This window comes from Adelges cooleyi, unplaced genomic scaffold (assembly GCF_023614345.1).
Source record: "Adelges cooleyi isolate 19-005CV unplaced genomic scaffold, UGA_ACOO_1.1 ACOO_flye_CR_arks_rails_tigmint_CR_PRNA_23, whole genome shotgun sequence".
NCBI classification, from domain to species: domain Eukaryota; kingdom Metazoa; phylum Arthropoda; class Insecta; order Hemiptera; family Adelgidae; genus Adelges; species Adelges cooleyi.
This window is the reverse complement of record NW_026095893.1, coordinates 13,346,136-13,369,627: the sequence shown is the minus strand read 5'-3', so window position 1 is coordinate 13,369,627 and position 23,492 is coordinate 13,346,136. Positions and strand designations below refer to the sequence as shown.

General features: G+C 30.5%; 1 protein-coding gene across 3 annotated transcripts in view; it reads left to right on the top strand.

Moving 5' to 3' along the window:
• Positions 1-22,375, top strand: part of LOC126835469 (voltage-dependent T-type calcium channel subunit alpha-1G) — a 126,496-nt gene extending 104,121 nt beyond the window's left edge. For all 3 annotated transcript variants that reach the window (XM_050568085.1, XM_050568084.1, XM_050568086.1), the window contains exons 20-36: positions 299-480; positions 1,201-1,331; positions 2,959-3,111; positions 3,173-3,305; positions 6,892-7,115; positions 8,216-8,408; positions 8,481-8,630; positions 9,716-9,877; positions 12,262-12,480; positions 12,617-12,809; positions 12,881-13,032; positions 13,441-13,681; positions 14,596-14,745; positions 15,888-16,180; positions 17,850-18,030; positions 18,098-18,270; positions 19,496-22,375. In XM_050568085.1, the coding sequence (XP_050424042.1) occupies positions 299-480; positions 1,201-1,331; positions 2,959-3,111; positions 3,173-3,305; positions 6,892-7,115; positions 8,216-8,408; positions 8,481-8,630; positions 9,716-9,877; positions 12,262-12,480; positions 12,617-12,809; positions 12,881-13,032; positions 13,441-13,681; positions 14,596-14,745; positions 15,888-16,180; positions 17,850-18,030; positions 18,098-18,270; positions 19,496-19,885 (3,320 nt within the window). In that variant the 3' untranslated portion in view covers positions 19,886-22,375. The remainder of the gene's footprint in view (positions 1-298; positions 481-1,200; positions 1,332-2,958; positions 3,112-3,172; positions 3,306-6,891; positions 7,116-8,215; positions 8,409-8,480; positions 8,631-9,715; positions 9,878-12,261; positions 12,481-12,616; positions 12,810-12,880; positions 13,033-13,440; positions 13,682-14,595; positions 14,746-15,887; positions 16,181-17,849; positions 18,031-18,097; positions 18,271-19,495) is intronic.
• Positions 22,376-23,492: the final 1,117 nt, after the last annotated feature.

Below are 23,492 nucleotides of genomic sequence, written 5' to 3'. Positions count from 1 at the left end.
AAACACATACATAATTCATAAGATCAACAAAAGCCTAGTTAGAAAAAAAAACATATTTATAAATAGGAACTGTAAAAATGTAAGACGAGAATTTACATTATTAGATGTATCGTTAATTTAAATATTTACTTTAATAAAAAAAAAAAAACAAATTATTGCGAAAAATAAACTACTTTCTTTACATGAAAATAAATAAAAATCTTTGTAGTACATACCTATTTTATCTTTAAAATTTTTTAATATTATTTGTTAGTATAACAAAATTTAATTGTGTTGTTATTAATTTTGTATCTCATAGAAAACGCAATGACTATTGTACCACCAATTATTACACACACGGCGGCTACACCACAAGATTCGCCAAATGCTACATTCGAGTCTAAAGATTTCAGGAGGTATCAATCACTAACGCCTTATACGTTCTTGCCGTTTGACACAAACGGCAGTGGGTTTTCTATGGACTCTATCGATTGTTCTACGGTTAGTTTCATACGATATAATTAGCATGCAGATTGTTTAAAACCCGTTGTTTAGGGAAAACATATACATAAAACTTGAACACATAATTTATATTTAATTATTTTGATTTCTATTAAAAAAAAAAAATACAATATATCTTTGATGCATATGTATAAAACGTCTTGGGATAATTGACATCAATATTATGATGACTGATGAAACACATCATTGATCACAAAATATTGTAATTCACAAAATTAATCGACAAGAAAAAAAGTCCCATCAAGATCAAAAAGTTTAACAGCGATCAATATATCATCAGCATAAAGTACTATGTAATGATTTTATAACGATATATATTTAATTTGTTCAGTCTTGTAAAAACTTTCAATTAGCTTAAAAGGGTATAATGTGATTGACGTTCAAACGCTTAACACAATTGTCTAAAAACGTTGTCGTTTTTTTTTTATTATAATACTCCTTTGACAAAGTCTGGGCTATTTTAGAAAGTTTTTAATAGAAAATTAATGAAGTAAGATTTTATAAAACAAGTTTCGAAAACATTTAACCCTTAGCACATAGTTATAATCAATAAGAAGTTGGACATTTTCCCTGAAACTGGTTGGCGAATTTCATAATTATGTTTTATTTTATGTGTCAAATTGTTTTAATTGTTAAAATTATCTAGTGCGCTTATTTAAATTGTACTGATACATATTAATTTGTTTTCATTTTATATAGCGCTCGTCGATGAACAGCTTACAAAGTGCTTCGAAGTTCCCTAAAATCAACAACAAGACCACGCTCGTGTCAAGTCCTCTTAAGTTAACCGGCAATCAAAGTTTCGAAACCATACCCGAAGATGTGTCTGGGTAAGCATTTAATTAATTTAGAATAATAAGGTTTTTATCAGGGCCTTATTTGGGGGAAAGGGGACAAATATCCCGTGGTGGTAAGAACAGAACATTTTTAATTCATCATAAGAGGACGAATGTATAAATCATAGATACTTTAAGGACAAGATGGACTGTAAAAAAGATACCCCGAGCTACACAATGTCCAAATACGTTTCTGGTTATCTTCTTCTTCTTCTGGCCTTCATAACTCTCCAAGAGTTTTTGCCGCCATCGTTTCTGGTTATAATGCAAGAAAAACTTTAAAGAGAGCACATTATGGTAAAGTCAATTTTCTAATTCTAAAACGGTGCGCCAAACCCAAATTGTATTGCTATATATATATTAGTTATAGAATCGTATCAAGGCGTTTTTTTGAGAGTAATTTTATTACTTTCAGTCATATGAATTTTAAATAAACGATGACTAATGAGGGGTAGTCCCCCTCATTAGTTCTGTATTAAAAAAAAATCATAAGAATCCTATAGTTAAAAACGTTTTTAGTATATTTTACATTTAATTTAACTGGTTTTCCAAATTATTTTTTGTATTCCGTTCTCTTAAAGTATTACTTTATAAGAAAATAAAAATATTTTTTATTTATCGTACTTACTCTTTTTCAGTACTTAAATTATAAAAATAAATAAATTATTATTCATGAATTGGTAAATTCGCTTTAAAATCCAAACAGTTAAAATATTACGCGGGTACTCTTAGCTCTTGAAGCATTTTAAGTACTAAATAACACATAATTATATTTTATACTGTTATCTGTTATTAAAATGTTTATGAATTAATGTCGATCAATTCATAATATATTTATTATAATATTAAGTAGAATTTTAGTTTAGGTCGATTCAATATACAATGATAGTAGGGTTCAACTTCAAGATTCAGTTTATATGATCCACAAAGACCACTACTTGTAGTAATGAATAGAAATACTGTTGATTATTTAATAAATACTAAACAACGCAAGATATAAAGAATAATTTCAAATTTTATAAAAACTAAAAATCAATATTTACTGTATTTATACAGGTGTGTGATTTAGGTAGTATTGTAATATATTTTGTCTAGTTTATATATTTTTAAAAATTAGGACATACGTACCTACTAAGCAAATTAAATGCATTGTTATATAAATCGAATATTTTTCATATTATTAGTTTTTTTTACTCAACTTTTATATAAAAATGTATTTTATATAAAATAATGCACGCACCATTCGACTTCTGTATACCGAATTGTACCACGTATTGTTATTTGTTCCTTTACAACGCATCAAAAATGCTTTCCTGTTTTTATCAATTTTCATTCATCACAGGAAATACGATTTTAATATAGTTGTTCCAATTACGTGAAATTTACTGAAAAGTTGAATAAAAATAAAAAACAAGGAGGACAACACGTTTGTTTCAAAAGTGTAATTTTGTTTACATTATTTCAAAGATATTTTAATTTTGTGACTTATGGAAAAATAAATTTACTCAATTAGAGTTTTTATATTTAATTGTTTACACGTTCATAATAACTCATTATCGTACAAAAATTACTTACAAAATTAATAAAAGTTCATTTTTTTTTAAATTTTAATTTCATATAGCGGGGAAAATGGAGAAAAGCTTCAAAGGCGATATTCGTGGAAAATATCTCGACCATCGCTTAAAAGAAAATCAAAAAGCAATAACACTGACATCGAAACCGACGATCAAGGAATGTTAGTTTTAAATAACAATAGCAATTTAGGAAATGCAAGGTAATATATTTGTTTTCATTTACCAAGAAGCATCCTTTTATCATTTTTTGTTTAAACATAGTAAAAATGCGCAAGACCACTTCCAATGCAATGGAGTCTTTTCAAAAAATCAATCTCCAAACTTCCGCACTACCAATAATAATATATTGTCGGAATACAACACTATTGATAGACCAACGTCTTCACTACAGCAGGTAAGATTATATATATATATATATATATATATATATAATTAATATTTTTTAAATACCTTTATAATATTAAATAATGTAACCTAAATCCAAATACTTTTATATGTAGATGATTGTAATTTTATTTGAATTAATATGGCCAAGACGACTAACCTATGTTATTAAAACATTTTTAATTTACTTTATTCTAACACTATAATATAATAGTTACATATCAATATTACATTTTTTTTCTCTCAGTATTTATGTCGTTTCATTATGATAACGATTTCTCTCAAAGCGTAGGGTGTTAAGGAACATTAATGGTCAGTCCGCTGCATTACGGCTTATGTTTAGGGTCCAAAACGTAGGTAATATAGTATGCCAAACTGTCTTCTTAATGATCTTTCAGACAAGGCATTAGCAAAATGTCTCAACTGTGAGTGTTCTCTATTTTTTACAAAACATTTTAATTTGCTTAATGTAAAGTAAATGTCTTCTTTTACAGGACAATAAAGCATACTTACACGAACTACTTACTTTAATATCGACAGCCTTTGTAATTTTATTAAAAAAATTCATATTTACAGTCGATACATTGGTTTTAAACTTAAATATATTATCAATTATATTATTGAGCCTAAACAAGTTTTAGTCACTCAACGATTATCTATTGAATTAAAATAAATATCGTTTTTAGCATTATAATACATTACATTATAATAATATATTAATGTAAGAGTATTTCGATACTTGCCTACATTATATATTAGGTATATATATATAATTCTGGTAAACCGTCACTTTGTACGGTCTATTATTAAAAATATAAAACACAGACACTTTGAATTGGCGCTTGTTGATAATATAAATCACAGTTTATTAGAAAATTATTGCAATGTAGATAAAGAATTTTCACCCATCGACGTCAATAAATCGGATTAAGGATATAATCGGGCCGAACAATTACGAAGAGACCTGAAAAGGAACATTTAATCTGATACCTTTCTAGTTTGCTCGCACTGAAGCCATACAAGTTGTATGCTATAATATCTTAAAGTATTGCGAATGCTTTTAATGTCTTAATAATAATAATAATGTATTAATTAACAAACATTATTGCTCACCGAAAACGCATTTCGTGCAATGCATTTATTAATTTACTAGGTAAACAAGTTTTCCTTTGAGATTTTATCATACATACTACCTTTTAAATACACGTTTTAAAACTTAATTTAGAAGCTGTAACATTCTAAATCTGAAAGATTTTCTATAACCGTTTTAATGTAAATGCTAGTACATACTTTGGTTTATTAACTTAGTCACATGACTATAGTTTGAAATAAAACCATATTTTAACAAACCTGTTATACATTTAGTTTCCTTTAACTTTCTTGATTTGATGAAAATAACTTTCGTGGCGATGAGACAATACAATGCGATCCGTCGAACTTAGTATTTGTTTGTGTCTTGTGCCTGACTATAACAATAGTAAATCGGTGTAAAAGATATGTATCTATAGCATCCTACTTATGCACAGTGTTCGTTATGCATCGATTCCACGAATAATATAAAAGTACGATCACAACCCATAAATTATTTTTAATTTTACCAACTTTTTAACAAATTATTATTCCAAAAACATTAAAAAATATTATTTCCCAATTGAATATACTCGTATACAACGCTACACGTTAAACATACACAATAATTTACACTAACTAGAACGGTTAAAAAATCCTATTAATTTTGTTGTGAAAACAAAATAGTAATAATATAAAAGCAGTATAGTTTATACATCAAAGGATAGAGATAAATTAGTTATTTAATTTTGGGTTTAAATACAATGCAGGAAACGTTTTAAAATACTTTGTATTAGTATATTATAATAGTCTATAAAATCATACATTTAAGTAGTACAACTTATATAAAAGATTATTTCATTAAAATAATCTAACTTAAAAATCGATCTAAATGGAATAGTTTAATGTATTTACATAAATACAAATACTTTTTTTGGCTGCTATTTTAAAACATATAAAAACATTAAAATACAATTTACTGTATAATTACAATATAATTAATTGATATATTTAGTAAATAATTATTTCACATAAATAAATGAAACTATATTTTTATTGATATGACTGGTAGAGCGTTGGAAATGTAGAGCCCAACCTAAAAACAAATAATTTCTACAAGTCCTCATGACATTCAAGCGGTAAATTATATGTACATATCAACTGTGGAAAGCTGACTTTGCAGAACTCATTTTCGCCTTGTCAGCATCTTAAATAGAATAATACACAAGTCAATAAAATTGCTTGCTTGCTCTATTAATTCGTAATTTCACCTAAAAGTGCCAACCTAGATAAATAAACTCGGAAGGCATTTTGGTCGGTGGGCACTTCGTGTGATAAACAGTAAAAGATAGAGTAAAAACTGGAAACAATAACATCATTATTTATTTATTTTTTTTTATTTTGTCATCATGTTATTATTTTAGCTTTTATGGTTTACCAATCATGGCGTTTATCTTAAATCTCATTGAATGATTCACCTACAAAATAATTATCTGAATCAATTATTTTAGACTGTTTATTAATTGAATTAACATTTTAGGAGTTAATCTACACACTATATTATTAAGTAAATTCGTCTGTTTTTGAAAATACTTCAGTTTTAGATACTGGATATGTTCATAATTTATACTATAAATTCTTTAAGTTTATTTATTTTATAGGCTCTATAATATATTTATTGTTATACATAAATCATCAACTGCAGTAAAGAAAAAAGTACATTTTTCATTTTGTTTTTTTTTTTACCAAGCGTATGTAAATACATATTTTACTGCAGACACAAATCTAATGGTTTTAATATTTATAAAAGCGGCGCATGAAAAATTATGTTTATACGAACAGATTGAGTAGACTAGACCCCGCTTTGTGCAGTAAACAATTGTTTAAAAAAAAAAAACATTGATGAATATATTTATATTCATTGTTGTTGTTCATCGTTTAATTTAATACTTATTAAATTATTGTTTTTATTGTACCTAAATTTCTAATTGATAACTGGATACTGAAACAAACGAACTCGTAAAAGTATTGTTTAACAGAATTTTTAAAAAGTTGTTAAGTATAATATTAAAAAAAAAACTGAATTTAGATATTTTCAATAACATGCAGTCATTATCACAAAAATAGACCATTGTTCGCTGCAGATAAAAGATGCTCGTCTTTGAAATACATTGGAATAATTTTACATTTAAAACACGACACAGAATAATAATTATAATATACTAAACATGCGTCCAAAGTATTTGTTTTCTTGACAAAATTGGAAAGGCAAACATTTCTCATTTCCGCAATTCTCGGTTCAAATCATAGCTTATGACTTGCCACCGAGGACACCAAAAGTATCAATTTTTATTTAAGAGTCTAACCTCTCTTAATGGGAGAAAATAAAAAACATATTGTAATACATTTTTGAAATTTACTGTCATGTTTTCTATCAGTCAACTTTATATATTTTTATTACTTATCACGGTTTACATTGTTGACGTGATAATACCTAATAAATTGATGCGTTTGGTGTTAATTCACAGAATACTGTTAATTATGTGCTAAGCACTTGTCAGTACGACTGCTGTCAGCCGTGCAATTCAGAAATTTGCGCTAGGGGCGACGACAGATCGTCCGAACCGTGTTGCGACTGTGAAGCTGAAGACCCCAAAGCCAACATCCGCAGAGTATTTTACTTTATCGAGGAAAAAGGATGGCTCAAAGACCGAGTGGAATACTCGCTGTACATTTTCCCACTAAATCACCCGTAAGTAAACTTATTAATAATATAAAAACTCCATCTGAATTGACGCTCTGCGCCTATCTAACAATTACTAGAGTTTAATACTTCCATTTGGAAGTAATTATTTTATACACCCGATTCGACGAATTTAAACTCGTTAAAACAAGCATAGTCTATTGCATCGTATTCTATTTTACAAGTCATTTTTGAAAATACTTTATAAATTTTGCACCGCGTTGAAAACCAAAACTTCTTTTAAGCGTTACATATTTTTCAACTTAAAAACGATGCTCTGTAACTTATAAAAATAGTCGAAAAAGTTCCAAATTGATTTGAATTGTTTTTCAAACATTACTATCGATAAACATTAACAAACCAAAAAAAATATCATAAACCCTTTCCCCTAGAAGGGATAGGATTTTTTTCTTTATTTCACTTTTTCAAGCAAAGTTTTAAAGATTTAGATCTGAAAATTAGAACGAAGATAGATCTAAAATGGATCTATAACATACACAATTTTCTCAAAAATCTGTAGTCAAATTTTTTTTTTTATTATGGAAAAACACCAAAAATAGGGAAAATTTACACTTTGGCCGTAGTCAGTTTTCTAGGTTGCTATGTGTGAGTGAATCAACAGTCAACAGGTAATGAAAATATTTTCATTTTATTGTTAATTATGATGTTTGGGTAACTATGACAGTACATTTTTATAGACAGACGATCAACCCTTATCGTATCCACCCTCCACAAGACTAAATATTAAATTTTAAGTACATTATTGTTGGTCCCACGATATTTTCTAAACCGCTATATCTGGTTTGAACATACTATCCACAGATTCGCATCGAAGCGTTTATTTAAAAGTGATTTTATTACTTTCAGTTAAAATAAAATCTGTAGACCTGTGACCTCTCCGTCCCCACTATGCCCCGACCCTTCTGTACTGGCTTTTTTAAATTGTACTCAATACAACACTTTTAAGTCGATATAATTATGGATTAACTGTAAAAAATAAAATATCTTTTTTATAGTTTAATACCTCAAACGTTACGTTTGTCTTGTAATTAATTTAATTTAGCTTTATAAAGACTTAATTGCATTAACGACGGATATTATAATTGAAGTTTAAGGAAATCGTGTGCAAAGTTCATCAAACAAAAATGGTTCGACAACGCGGTGCTTATGTTCATAGCGCTGAATTGCATAACATTAGCCATGGAAAGACCGAACATCCCGCCAGACAGCAGCGAGAGAATGTTTTTGGGCTCTGCCAATTACGTTTTTACGGTTGTTTTTGCACTCGAGATGTTTGTCAAAGTAATTGCGTTTTTTGCAGTTAAATCGAAAGTATAACTTTAGTATTTAAAACGAATTATATAATTTGTCCAGGTCGTTGCTGCCGGCATGTTCTACGGAACAGAACCGTACTTCAAGTCAGGATGGAATATCATGGACGGATTACTAGTTATCGTATCTATTATTGATTTGCTCATGTCATTGATCTCCGAAAGTAGTCCGAAAATATTTGGAATTTTAAGGGTAATTATATTGCTTATAACTAAATTTTAGATAAAATAAAAAGAGATAGCAGAATTTATGTAACATAAGTTCATATATTTGACGGTTGTTTTATACATGCATATATATTTATTATATTTGATGGTTTAATCATGTAATTGGTAACATGTACAATGATAACTTATAAAGTACATATATATATATATATATATATAAATAAATTCTACGTTTTACATCTGCTTTGGGTGTCCAACATAATATCATTAACAAACAGTTTTAACGATGATAATGTCGCATAAAAAATAAAATTCCTATAGAAGTTCAAATACATTTAAACTGTTACAAACAAAATATTAAACAGGTGTGACAAAAATGTGTGTTAACCAAAAAGGTAGTACAAATGCACATATCTATTAAAAAAAAATTAAAAGGCAAAACAATAAAGAAGTGCATTTATATTTTTTTTATTCATACATTTATCTACATGTCCTACTGCATAGTTATAGTCATACTAACTTTATAGTCGAATTAAGGAAAAATCAATATTGAAATATATGTCCCTTGTACCCTATTGATTTTCACCATTTCAATTACTCAAGTATTATGAGAAATACTCTATTGAAGAATAAGAAAGTATTTCGATACGTTCGTTAGACCCAAACAGCACATTTATATGTAAATAATTTTATAGAAGAAAAATCCGATTTATTATTCCAGTACATTCAAGATGTAATTTTTAATAAGTAAAGAAGCACGAACGTCGTGACTATAATATCACATCGGTATTGTATGTATTATAGAGATCATCCAGTTGAGTATAGTTAAATATTAAAAGCTTCCGAGTTGGAAGTCTCTGAGGGGGGGAGAATATTAACATTTACAAAGACCAAAACGTAGCCTCGCACTAATGCACCAGCCGGATGTAGTTCTCACCGTCGATACGTTAAGTATAAAAACTTGAATAATACCATTCATTCAGTTTATTTTAAATTATAAAATCGACACATCCACGTCATAGCTTCACTTTAGATTAACACACTTGATTAAAAAATAAATGCATTTTTTTTTAATCAGACTATAAATAATAATTCTTTTTTTTGTTTTAGGTATTTAGACTATTAAGATCTTTACGGCCGTTGAGAGTAATCAACAGAGCTCCCGGTCTTAAACTAGTGGTACAAACATTACTGTCTTCATTAAGACCGATCGGCAATATTGTTCTGATATGTTGCACCTTTTTTATCATTTTCGGCATTCTGGGAGTCCAAGTAAGTATATTTTAATCAAAAATACGCGACATAAACCTAAATACAACTTTTGGGTTTTGTTAATTAAAAGAGTATTGTAACATAATACTTATATAGATATACCTAGTTTTATTTGTAAAAAGTTTAGGATTTCTTATGTAACTTTGTAATGGTTTTGACTTATATCCGTATATTCACTTGATACCAGAGGTATATATGATACTGGGAGTTTCCCAGTACTATCTATAAGATGTGCTCCGTAAAGTTTTAGCGTGTAATAAATTTATGATGTGTGAGTGTATATGATTGGACGTTCAGCTACGTATTATAACGTCCCAAAACTACTTCTACACAATATCGGATTCTCAAGGGACGTTATATAATATTTTCTTAAATTTTTAATAGACCAGTCTACTTTATTACAAAATCGATAAACAGTTAATACTTAATGTACATTTCGGAAACTTTGAAACCAAATTACCCGACTTTGACAACTGTATTCAAAAATTGTTTTCAATTTTCATAACTTTACATTATTCGCTCCCATAAAATTGTAAGTTCTACTTCATTTAACGTACATATTCTGTGAACGATTTTATCACTATTACTGAATCTCGCCAAATTTACTTGCTTTGAATTTTTCTCATAACCTTCATGCTTAACAACCTTATGTCCTTTTTATCTTTTTTCTTGGATAATATATACTTAACTCCGGGGAGGGTCTGCTTTCGACGTCTTTTTTATCTAGATCAATCCATCTTTCGGTCGATTTATCCTGCAGTGTTGTTTCCTGTGGTTTTCTCTCAAAAGTATAGCTTTGAACTATGTTTTAAGACAACGTGATGCTGTCATATTTTATAATGCAACATATACAAACACTTTCCTCGTACGTTATATGCTTAGTTTAGTTTATTAACAATTTTAAAAAAAATAATTCCCTTGAACTTTATAACAGAAGTATGTTATTATTATTAAATTAAAGTAATAAAATCAAAATCTACTACAGCATCATCGACAACTCCCGTATACACGGTTGAGTTCAAGTACTTACTGATTTTGTGTTTGTCTCAAACTACTTACCAATTTTTAAAAACTCACAATAATTATTTGCGTACTTTGTAATGCTTGTAGATAGTAGAATATTATACGAGTCGATACTATCCAACTACCATAATTATTTTATTTAATTAGTAGTTTTATTTTTAAGTTGAATGTTATAATCCCTTAAGGATTTAAAAGCGTATAAAGTTGCAATAGGTATTGATTTTTTTTACTTACCTTCTTTAATTTACTCATTTATATAAACTGATTATGTTTCTTAATTATATTTATTTAATACAAATACCTCGGTAAAATTAACTAAAACTTAGAGTTGGTTTTGCTTATTGTTTGTTTTTCTACATTTTGTTTATGTACGAAAAATAGTAGCCAACATTAAAATAAGTTTTTTAATTAAGAAAAAGCTAAAGTGAAACTCAAATTGTAGTAATATAACCAGGACCGACTATCGCGTGCTTCTAATTAAACGTTTTTATTTACACAGGACAATAGTGGTAAAAAACAAAGAAGATAATTACCTACACAAAGTTTAAAAATCAATTTAAATAACAGATTTACTACTATAAAATCGCCAGATTTTCCTTTAACAGCGTTTCGTACGCTTTAAAACTATTTTGACATTTTTGATGAACTTTTTCAACACATGTGTTATTTTGTTAACACTGGACATTTTTTGGAAAGAGTAAATTTTAATAAATTATTATAACCCTGTGGATCTAGCATTAAGGCAAAGTTATGTTGTTGAATGGCTCTATATAGAATATATACTATTTATGACTTGTCAAGTATATTAACTACTTAATATCCATTCTCAATCGCAGTCTTTTCGCGCTAAAGAACATCAAAACACAATAAAAAATTAACCAATAAATCATACATTGGTGAATCACGTCATTGAAGATGACAAATATTTATAAATTTTTACTAACGAAGAGTGTAGAACTTACCATTTACCAGCTACCATTAGTTATTCTCGATTAATAAAAAAAATATTAATTTTAGTTATTTAAGTAATCACATAACTATTATCAAATAACCATTTTTTTTTCTCTAAAATATTCAAAGAAGCCGAGATAATAAGACTGAAGCATAGACATTATAAAACTAATTGTGATAATAAAGTCTGGAAGTTTTTTTTTTTGTAGAGGCTAAACTCTCTAATTACGCTACAAAATCAGTGGTTTTTTTTAAAAGCGGTAGCCGAGTGTCCCGACATCTTATTCCCAACGCCTTAGTGTCAAAACCTAACAGACTGTTTATGAATTTCTGCTTTTAAAATGTATTTGTAATAAATATTTAAAAACTCATCGGTCATTAATATTAATAACTCTTATATTTCAATTTAGCTTTTCAAAGGAACGTTTTTTCATTGCGAGGGTCCTAACGTTAAACACGTGCGTGACAAAAGAGAATGTCTAGCTGACAAGAAAAACGTTTGGGTCAATCAAAAGTACAATTTCGATGACCTTGGCAAAGCGTTAATGTCATTGTTCGTTTTGTCGTCTAGAGACGGCTGGGTTAATATCATGTACACAGGCTTAGACGCGGTCGGGGTGGATCAGCAAGTACGCTATTCCATTAAGTACAATATTATATTATTATTTTTATTATGTCTTACGACTTTTCGCGTCGATGGTATTTTGATTTATATAACTATTTTCAAACTTCATATTTTTAATGGTTTGTTTTTGTCCCCTTTAGCCTATTGAAAATTATTCCGAATGGCGTTTGTTATACTTCATATCATTCATACTCTTGGTCGGTTTTTTCGTCCTGAACATGTTCGTCGGTGTCGTGGTAGAGAATTTCCACCGGTGTCGGGAAGAACAGGAAAAAGAGGAAAGAGTCCGACGACTGGCTAAACGCGCCAAACAAATGGAAAAGAAACGTAGAAGTACGTTCATTATCAAGAAATCAAAAACGATTTTTAATTCAAACGTAATCTTTGTTCATTTGTTTTTATAGAAATGCACGAGCCTCCATACTACAGAGATTACAGCAGTGCCCGGCTGTTAGTGCACAGCGTCGTGACGTCTAAATATTTCGACCTGGCGATCGCCGCTGTCATCGGTCTTAACGTTGTCACTATGGCTCTAGAGTTCTACATGATGCCTAAAGTACGTGTAAAATCAAAAGAGGGTATTTTTGCCTTCGCCGGTAAAACGTGATGATCCATTTGCACGTTTTTATCTAATGGCTGTATTAAATAATAGTTTTATTTTTATAAGGATTTAAAATATATATATACATATAATAGGTATTTACTAATAATTAATAATTATACTCTAGTTATTTTTAATCCTACAACGATTCTACACACATAAATAAACTAAATTAACGAGTACTCGAATTTTCCTCGTGATGAACGGTTACTTTAATCAGTAATTTTTATGAATACAAGCGTTTAGTACGCAACCTAAACAGTACTTGAGCATTTTTATTGAGCTTTGCCGCGTTCTGATTCTAAAACAACACTATTATGTATTGCCCATTCACGGTACACGTTTTTTAAAAACTTTTTTCAGGCCCTGACGTACGCGTTGAAAATATTCAACTACTTTTTCACCGCAGTTTTCATATTGGAATGCGTGATGAAGATGTTGGCCCTCGGGATGCAGCTTTACGTGAAAGACAGATGGAACATACTGGACATCGGTATTGTCCTATTATCTATCGTGGGAATCACGCTTGAAGAACTCGAATCTAAAATCATACCAATCAACCCGACCATAATCCGGGTAATGAGAGTCATGCGAATCGCCAGGGGTAAGTTCCACGTCCACGTCGGTAGTTGTACCAGTAGATTTGGGTCGAACAAATGAAGGCACCAGGTGTTCATGGTTAGCGTTTTCTAGTTAAATCTTTACATAATTTCTACAATCTACACGTGTGTACTTTTAACCGACGGATTTGCATAATAACCGTTGCCCGTACCTTATTCGTGGATACGAGTTTATTGCGCATAACCTATAAGTGTGTAGGTAAAAGCACACACGACCAATTAGCAATCCTAAAATAAATGTTCACTTGACCACCCCGACCGCAGCCGCGGCAACGTTGTAAGCACTTGTGTTCTGCCGAGGCAAAAAGGCTGAATCGTATTCGTTATGCTTATTATATTAATTGTACTCGCCAACAAGTGTAAACTCAATAGAAACATGACTTTTTATTTCTACTGAAACACCCAACTCTGTTCTGAACGAATAAGGAAAAACTTGAAATGCTTTTACCAAAATTGCAAATCTCAAGTTACTTACAGTCTTTCAATCTGAAGTTATACTCCATCAAAACGGAATTGTATTAAAATACATCGATAGTTCAGCAAATACACGTGTTAATGTTTATTGTTAGAAAAAATGTTTATTGTTAAAATAATAGTAGTTTTAGATTAAGTAATTATAAAACATGATAAATAAAATTAATTTAAACACCGAGGATTTAGAGTAGTGCATTGTTAAGAATTTAAAAATGGATTATAAGAAATTAACAAGTTCAACTTTAGTCTATCTTTATCTCTAAACATAAATAGTAAATACGATGCTTTATTTTGGCTACACGCCAAATTAAATTCAATGTTACTTTAAAAATTATTATTAATTTTTCTATGCTAGTACTTAATATAATTTGAAATTACTTGATATACAAATTTTTAACACGACATTATTATTATTTGTTTTTAGTTTTGAAATTATTGAAGATGGCTAAAGGAATAAGAGCTCTTTTAGATACCGTCATGCAAGCTTTACCACAAGTGGGCAATTTGGGTTTGCTATTTTTCCTATTGTTTTTCATATTCGCCGCATTAGGTGTGGAATTGTTTGGAAGACTCGGTAAGCATCTATTACTATTAAATAATAATTGCTAACATTGTCTAGTTAAACAGTATTAATTATTGACAAAAAATGCTATTTACTTACCTACAAAATATTTGTGTGATTTATCTAAATCACTTTTTCTGGCTAATAAATAGTACCTTTGTTAGTAAAGAAATGAACCTTAACCCTTAAGATAATACACTCTATGCGTACTTTGGCAACAACGTTGTCATCTTCAGCGCTAACGACAGACTGTCAACATTATTGCCAAAATACGTATTCGCATATAGAGTGTATTATTTTTATGGTTAAGGGTTTAGGTATTAATTTATTTGCAGAGACGTATTTAGGAATTTTGCGCCCCAGGTAAGAAAAAAAACGCCCCCTTCCCAACCTAAATTTCTTCAGCAATAGGTGTATTTGTAAAAAAAACACATGATAGTGAAACCAATGCATACTTCGCTACACTCGTAATCTAAAAGGTTTATTAGGTGTACAAAAAAAATACATTTATTGAATCACATATTACATAATTATAGTAGGTATATTTATTATTAATTATAGTTGATACAAAAAACCTAAATGTAATAGGTTTAAAAAAAAATTCCCTTAGTGTATAAAATGCCTCATAGGCCATATGTATAACAATATTAAATAAGTTAAAAATGTCTACGCCGAGCTTTTTCATTGGCAAAGGTATCAATAATATCATTATAACCTAACTTCTTTGATAAATCGGACTCTATGGTTAAAACAGCCAAAGAATTTAGCGCCTCGTCTGTAGTTCTTGATCTCAAATAGGACTTGACCCTTTTTAAGACTGAAAAAGATCTTTCAGCAGAACAGTTAGAAATAGGACAAGAAAGAAAAATTCGTAAGGCAATTTCTACATATGCATACAAATCTTGATAGTTATTTTTTATTATCAGAGAGTACATTTTAAGTACCAAAATGCTCTCCAAAATTTACCGCCCGGAGCCTAAGCCCCCTCTGGCCCCCCTAAATACGTCCCTGTTTATTTGCAATAAATATAACCACAATATAGGTACTTACTGAACTAACTAGACTCTCTTGGATTCTGACCACTGTCTTACCTAATGACTGCATGAGAAAATACAATTTTCACGTGTCTTACTATTTTTAAACTGTGTATTTAGAATGTAGCGAAGAGCATGCGTGCCAAGGCTTGGGCGAGCACGCACACTTCGGTAACTTCGGCATGGCGTTTTTGACTCTGTTCCGTGTGGCCACCGGCGACAACTGGAACGGGATCATGAAGGACGCACTTAGGGAAGACTGTGACGACGCTGCCGATTGTGTAAAAAACTGTTGTGTAGCTGCCGGAATAGCGCCAATGTTTTTCGTCATATTTGTATTGATGGCCCAATTCGTGTTGGTCAACGTCGTCGTGGCTGTTCTCATGAAGCATCTCGAAGAATCGCATAAACAGGTAAAACCAACCGCCATTATTATTTGAATTTTTCAATAAAGGCAAAAATAATAATGTACATTTTTTAGCTGTTTTATTTTATTCCACACAGTGGTAGCCCATAGTATGAATATAGTTTTCCATTTTAGCCGTACTCGGTGGCTTTTGTTCGTTTAAATCTAGAAGAAAAGTGGATTTTGAGATTGGGGGATAAACTTCAAGACTTAGACCCTTGAGGGAATGAGGTGCCGAAATCCTGACCTACCCGTGCCAGTCCGACCCTGATCGATATAATATAAACTATCGAAGTGGAAAATAAACATAAATAATTTATGTGTAGCATTTGCCTAATATTCTGAGAAAAACTTTTATAATTTTAAGTTTAGCAAAGCGTAATTATATATATTCGATTACTTTATGTATAAAAACCAAATGAATAACATCTACACAAAGCTTATTTACACAAAAAAATACCTGCACCTAGAGTGTACGGTTTAAAAAAGACATTTTGCTTAATTTAATTGTGATATCAATAAAACTGAGACATTGTGCCTTTCCAAATAAGTACTCATTGTATTTATTATGTATGCGCATGAAAAATAAAGTTATACAATAAATATGTCCCCGTGTTTATTGTATAACTGTGGTTTCGTAAAATTAATACTTTGCTGCACTTACAAACTATGAGTCGGGCGCCACTGTTGAAATCGATAAATTACCAATGAAAATACAATCTTAATAAACTAATATAAAACGATAAACAATTCTGTTATTAAAAACAAAACAAAAATGTTTAAAACCGGTGCTTTTTATCACTCAATGTCATCCTTCAATTTTTTAGAACAGAAACTTTATGCTTTTAATTAAACTTTTATGCGTTACACTTTACATTGTTCTCAAGCGGCAAGCCCTTAGCAATAAAACAAAATTGAATATTTAGACTACATAAGATACATCCGTTAAATACAAACTTTTCTATACTTATTCAAAATATACTTTGGCCTAGATACGAATATAGTTATAATCTAAAGATGCACAACATTTTGTATGACTCCTAGAGCATTCAAAAGGCCAAACGCCATTTTTTTTATAGCGCCATACTTATCATCCATGTCAAGTATAGCTGGTAGTTCTATATTTCTCGCGCCAAAAAATACTATTACAGAAAAAAAAAGGTTGTTCGATATAAAAAGCTTTTGTTTTACATGAAAGCTTGTTTGTCACGCTCCACATTATCACAACACAGCATAGCTTATTAATAGAACACAGCTTTACAAATTACGAGTATGTAAATAGCACTCGGTCTATCAATTAGGTAGAAAAGCTAATTATAAAACATATACACGCTCGAAGTAACAGATTGCAATAAAACGGCGATAAATATAATTTCCTGTAGGGTTCATAGTAAAATGTAAATACCATATTGGGTCATACAATACAGCGAAAGTAATTAATTCTGAAGTTTAACGATCATCGACTCGGTATAAAAATAAAGGCCTTTTTTATCACTCTAATTTACATTTATTTAAAAATATTACCGTATCGACCATTATTAGATTTATTAAAAAACGGTTCGTTTTATATTTTGTTTTAATCGAATTCAAATTAAGAGGCGTATCGCCTACGGAACGTTCCCAGTACAAAACACCTATGATAACGATTAATCTAGAATTATTTTCTGATATGTTAGATGGAGGACGAAATGGATATGGAAGATCAGCTGGAGAGAGAAATGGCGGCCGAGGAAGAGGAACAATTGGTGCAAATGGCACTAGACCAAGAATACGGAAATCAAAATCCACTATGTAAAGAGTTTTCTTTGCCCGCCGACTTTACATTCAAAAGCTTACCACCTTCGCCGTTATATCAAAGTAATCGTACAAGTCATTTTTTCCTGTGAACAAATTTGTTAATATGATATTGTGAATTTGAACCCAGACCAAGGAAGAAGGTTCTCGTTCAACTCGTGGAGTGGCCGACCGACAGAACAACCGGTAATGCACTCTCAGAGAAGACGTCAAACCGTTCAAGAATCTAATATTCTAATGCCACCTGCATTAATGCCTTCGTTCATGATACCTCAATTCAAACCGAGGAATCGGCAGTTTTTCGTGAGTACTAAAAAAAAATTATCGATTATATTTTTAATCAATAACGTTATTTTTTAACCATTCGTCGAGAATATTTTAAGCACTAGTGAACTAAATGTACAGGTTCAAGTACATAAACTTTAAAGTATACGCCACAGTTGCTACGGATACCAATGCCGATATCATTCTTAAAAACTAAATTGAATCAATTTTAATTATATAACTGTCAATCAATATAAACTTTTATTGTTGAAAGCAGGTAATTGAAAAGTGACATTAATCAAATTAAAAGAAAATCAGGTGTACTTTAGTCAATTTAATTCAAACGAGTAAAATTACTAAACAATCTCTTTCGCGAATTTTCCGTTTAAATTAAAACAATAAATATTACTAAATAGACTAAATAGTTCCTAGACAACATTCAAAAGCTATAATTTTTTAACAATAATAATACAAACTTAAAAATTAAAATTATTTTTTCTAATAATGCCGTTTTTTTTTTTTTTTGTTAAGATTATTGAATAATATACTATAAGACCGTACGTAACAAAATATATTCTATGCATAATAATATTTAATTCGGCAACCGTGGTGCTTATTTGCTTTATTTAAAGATAAAAGTTGTAATAAATATTTTACAACATATTTCAACAATCATCCAAAAACAGTTGTAAAAAATATACGTCGGCTAGCAGCGCACCTTGCCACAAAATTAGATTGATAAAGGGATAGAAAACAACCTATTTTACCCTCCAGCATAAAGAATAATACACATTTTCAAACCATATAGTCAAATTGGGTTCAAAATGTATGATGATTATGATGAAGATAATATAGTTATGAGTATTTGATTTATGAAATTTTAAAATATAAAGTATTAGGATCCCAATTTTCGAATAATCACAGTTACAATCACATAATCCCATAATCACTGTTATGCAACCGTGCATTTTTTACCGATCACGGGTGACTGATGAAAAAACAATTGATTTTTTTTTTGTTAAGTTGAAAAACGGCGCTTGGCTCGCCAACGTGTGCGTTTAAGGTTTGTGTTTAATGTATATAGAGTGTCGTCATGAAACTTGAAAGGAAAATCTGTCACAAGTTAAGATTTTTTTTTTCTATTTTCTAAATCTTAACCCTGTTCCGTGTACTGCAAGAACTAGACAACGTGTTGTGTTCATTATAATCCGTTATTAATATTATATTACAAATCAATATGAGATTCGACGATATCCTGTTACAGACGACCCAAAACGACAGGTGCAGCCCACCGAAACCACAGCAAAAAACCAACCCGAGCTCGCAAAAACCGTGTTCGTCGGCCGTGGACGGTCAGTTTTCGGACTGGCAACCCAAGCAAGTGAAGTCGATGTCGGACTTGGAATCCGCCGGTCCGACGGCGACCGGCCATTGTTCGAAAGAAACAAAGAGCAACCTACTTACGGTGCCGCAAAACCCGGTTTTGCTGGCGCCTCCCCCTCAGTCCCGGTCGTACGTGACGTTGGCCATTCCCGAGGAGAGGTCCGAGGCGCTGGTGCGGTCACGGTTCCCGGGCAGGCGGCCCGAAGACGACTCGAACGCGGTGAACACCCTGGACGTGCGGATCGAGGCGAGCGTAAAGAGGAAAACTTAAACAACTACTTTGTGATAATCGAACACAAGAGAACTCGCGTTAACCGATATTTGGGTCGCACATACAGCATCTATACGGGCGCCGTCCCACCCTATCATTATTTACCGAGGTCCCACGGGACTACGGCCAAGTTTCGTTAAGTTTTGTCCTATATATTTATTACGTTAACTTGATATTCCTAATAAGTGTAGTCCGATGTTGTCCGTAAATCGATTAAACTACTTAAGTATGTGCTCAATATTGCATTGGCACGTCATACCCTGCGCGGGTGTTTACATATAAGTGTACAATAGTATAGGTAAACGAATCGCTATAGTTCTTTCGGACTCTTTACGGCGGTTTTATTATGTACCTGTAGGACTGACCAATTTTGTTCGTCTTAATAACAGCCGTAAGAATTTTAGGCTAATGTGTAGTGAACAAATACATTTATAAAGACGGATGCGGCAAAGCGCGTTTTATTGATGGCCGTCCATTTATCTCATATAAGAAATCGCAGTCTTAGTAGATATTTAAACCCCCGCCGCAGTAGATCTTCTTATTGGTATCCGTTTGATAAATGTACGAGACGTTTTTAATTTGGAATTTGTACTTTAACGATTTCTACTTTTATTCAACGCCGGTCATTTTTCATGCCCTATCGAACCGACCCTGTCCACAATCATTACACGTTTAACGTTCGTCTTATAATATATGTAATTATAAAGTATGACGCCTAACTACCCTCAAATATTACACTACTATCCAGAACGAACTAAAAGGAAATCACAAAATATTTACCATCACTTATCAACATTTATATAAAAAATATCATATAATGGCTTGCGCATAAAAGTCACTTCGGGTCTGTAAGTATTATACACTCATCCGTATGTACGTCGTTTCTTTTATTATTGGATATTTGAATCGACGGTTGTATTTTGTAAGTTATTTTACAACAAAATAACGCATAATATTTTTCGAACGTGCCCATTCAATAGACCTGGTTACTTCACGATTTATATGCATACAATATATACAACACAGTAAACGTTTACCATAGTAACGTTTGAAACGATAAACATATTTTTATAGCCCATTTCATTTCATACTCCACACAGTCCATATAGAAACATTATTGACAATAATATGTTTTCAAAAATAAGCGATCAGAGTGATTTTTTTTTTTTTTTAAATAAAGACCTTGGCTAAACTTTCTGTGCGGTTTCTAGTCGGAACATAAATGTTTATGATCAATATTTATACTTTCTTAGAATACATGACATATACATTAGAATTGTTATTAGTAATCGAGGATGCGACCTAAGCCAATTGTTTCTTTGTACCGTAATTTTATTGCAAAAACTTTGCAGTAGAACGAAAAGTTTTAAGACCTTAGTTCATCCGTCTATCGCTCGGGGTTCTTGTTCTTTTCTTTTGTGTGGCAGTTGAGATTTTATTTTATTGTAGTCAAGTATGATAGCTAACTCTAACTCGAGAAAGCGCGTTAAAAATGTGCACAAGATTAAAACGCTTTAATAGTTCAATCGTTGTTTCCAAATACCGCAGATCGTTCAGAGGTCGGGATAAATCCGGATTTTGGAATGTTCGTGTGTGAGATCCTTTTTGGCACCCTGAGTGTCGAGTTTCAGCTCTGATTGCATACACGTTCAGTGAAAAGTGTACACAATTGATTTATATACGTGTGATTTTGGTAAAACTCGTGGGGGGCGTAAGGCTGGAGCACTTGCCTCGCCAGTAGTTTAAGAAATCAAACTTTTAATACTTAATTATTATAAATGATTATAGATGCATCAAAGCCCGTAGAGAAAATATCTGACCTAGTCACTGGGCTAATTATAAAATAATTAGCATAAAGTATAACATAATATTCTCAGAAATAATCGGCTTCACAAAATAAAAGATTTCGTATCTCTAAGCTAAAAAATAATATTAAGATTTACGAAATTGGTCTACCTACACGAATATCGTTATAGATTTATCATTGATGTACTTTTATGTAACTAGGTACCGATTTATAAACGGTTAGTTTTTTTTTTTTTGTATAATTAGATAAACTTGAATAATTACGAATTAGCATAAAGTTGGTCTTTGTATACGCGTATTCTCTATATGAACACATTTTTTTTTTATTAAAAAAAATTGCGATTCGATTTATCAATTATTGAATCTCGTTTTTTACACCCTTGATACTGTTTATCTTTTTGTATTCATGAACGTAAGCCCCTCGTCATTATTTATTACATAGTGTACTGTAGCTTGCCGTGAAAACAAAAATGGGAAAAGATATTATATTTACTTTGTCCTTGTTAGAATATTATTTTCTACCACGCCTATGTCTATACGCATATTTTATCAATTATGTATATGCTATGTCAAATCTGTGATAAAGTTAATGATTTAGATATCTGTCGCCTTAGTAGTGAACAATAATTTATACTTATAATAATACTCGATTTTATATTAAATAAGCTTCTTTTTTCTTTTTTTTAGAAAAAGAACGTCCGAATATTTATATTTAAAAAATACATAATATTAATAATAATATACATAATTTATGATGTACCTTTTTTCTAAAACTAGTCAATAGATTTTTAGTGATTCTCTATAAGACTGCCTATTTCTTAAGTCTAAAATAGTATTTACAAATTTTTGTCTAGTGCGCTTGTAGTACTTTTTCGACATCACTTAAATAAATTGTCACAATCATAGTTATTAATTTATTACAATTATATATTTTAAGAAAATAGAATACATCATATCTTTTAGTTGCTACTTTTATAGCGAATTAAAATAAATAATTATGTATAGCTGTAACGATTATTATGTACTTCTTATTGTCCTTTTCTTTTCCTTTTTTTTAAATTGCCATATCTTAACCCTAGACAAGAGTAGAGATGGGACACTTCTGCCCGTTAGGGATAAAATAACGTATTCTAATCCGATTTTTGTGGTTTGTGCCTTTGGTATTTATTTTCTACGATCGACATTATATTAATTAAAGGTTTCAATTTTTACTGTCAACCGTAAAAATTGTTCAAAAGGTCTCAAGTTACTGTCAACACAACGAACGCATCACTTGTTATATGTTGAGTACCTAAATCATATCAAAAATATGTTTATTTGTATTTAGATACTACTTACCTACTGTAGTTCGAAGGACGTGGTCGCCTATAAAATTACTACATATTTACCTTTTTTTTATATTTTCCAGAGCTCTATCAACTTTTGAAACATGAACAGTAACATATATTATTATATTTAATTAACTTTTTAAACCAAGAGTAATTTGCTGAGCATTTTTACTGGTAACCAGATTCAGATTTTACTTTCAAAGTTATTAGAGTTTAAAGTTTAGGATGGAAAGAAAGGTGGAGTGAAGTATTATTTTTATCTAACCCCATTATTCAATCGCACATCACCTACTATCTTTAATTTTAAACTCTAATAACTTTAAAAGTAATATTATCAAAAACTGATTATTGGCTAGTAAGTTTTCAGCAAATTATTCTTAATTCAAAAAATTAAGTTACCAATAAATTATGTATTTTATCATTTATGTTTCAAAAGTTGGTAAAGCTCTAAAAGATATTAAAAATAGTAAATA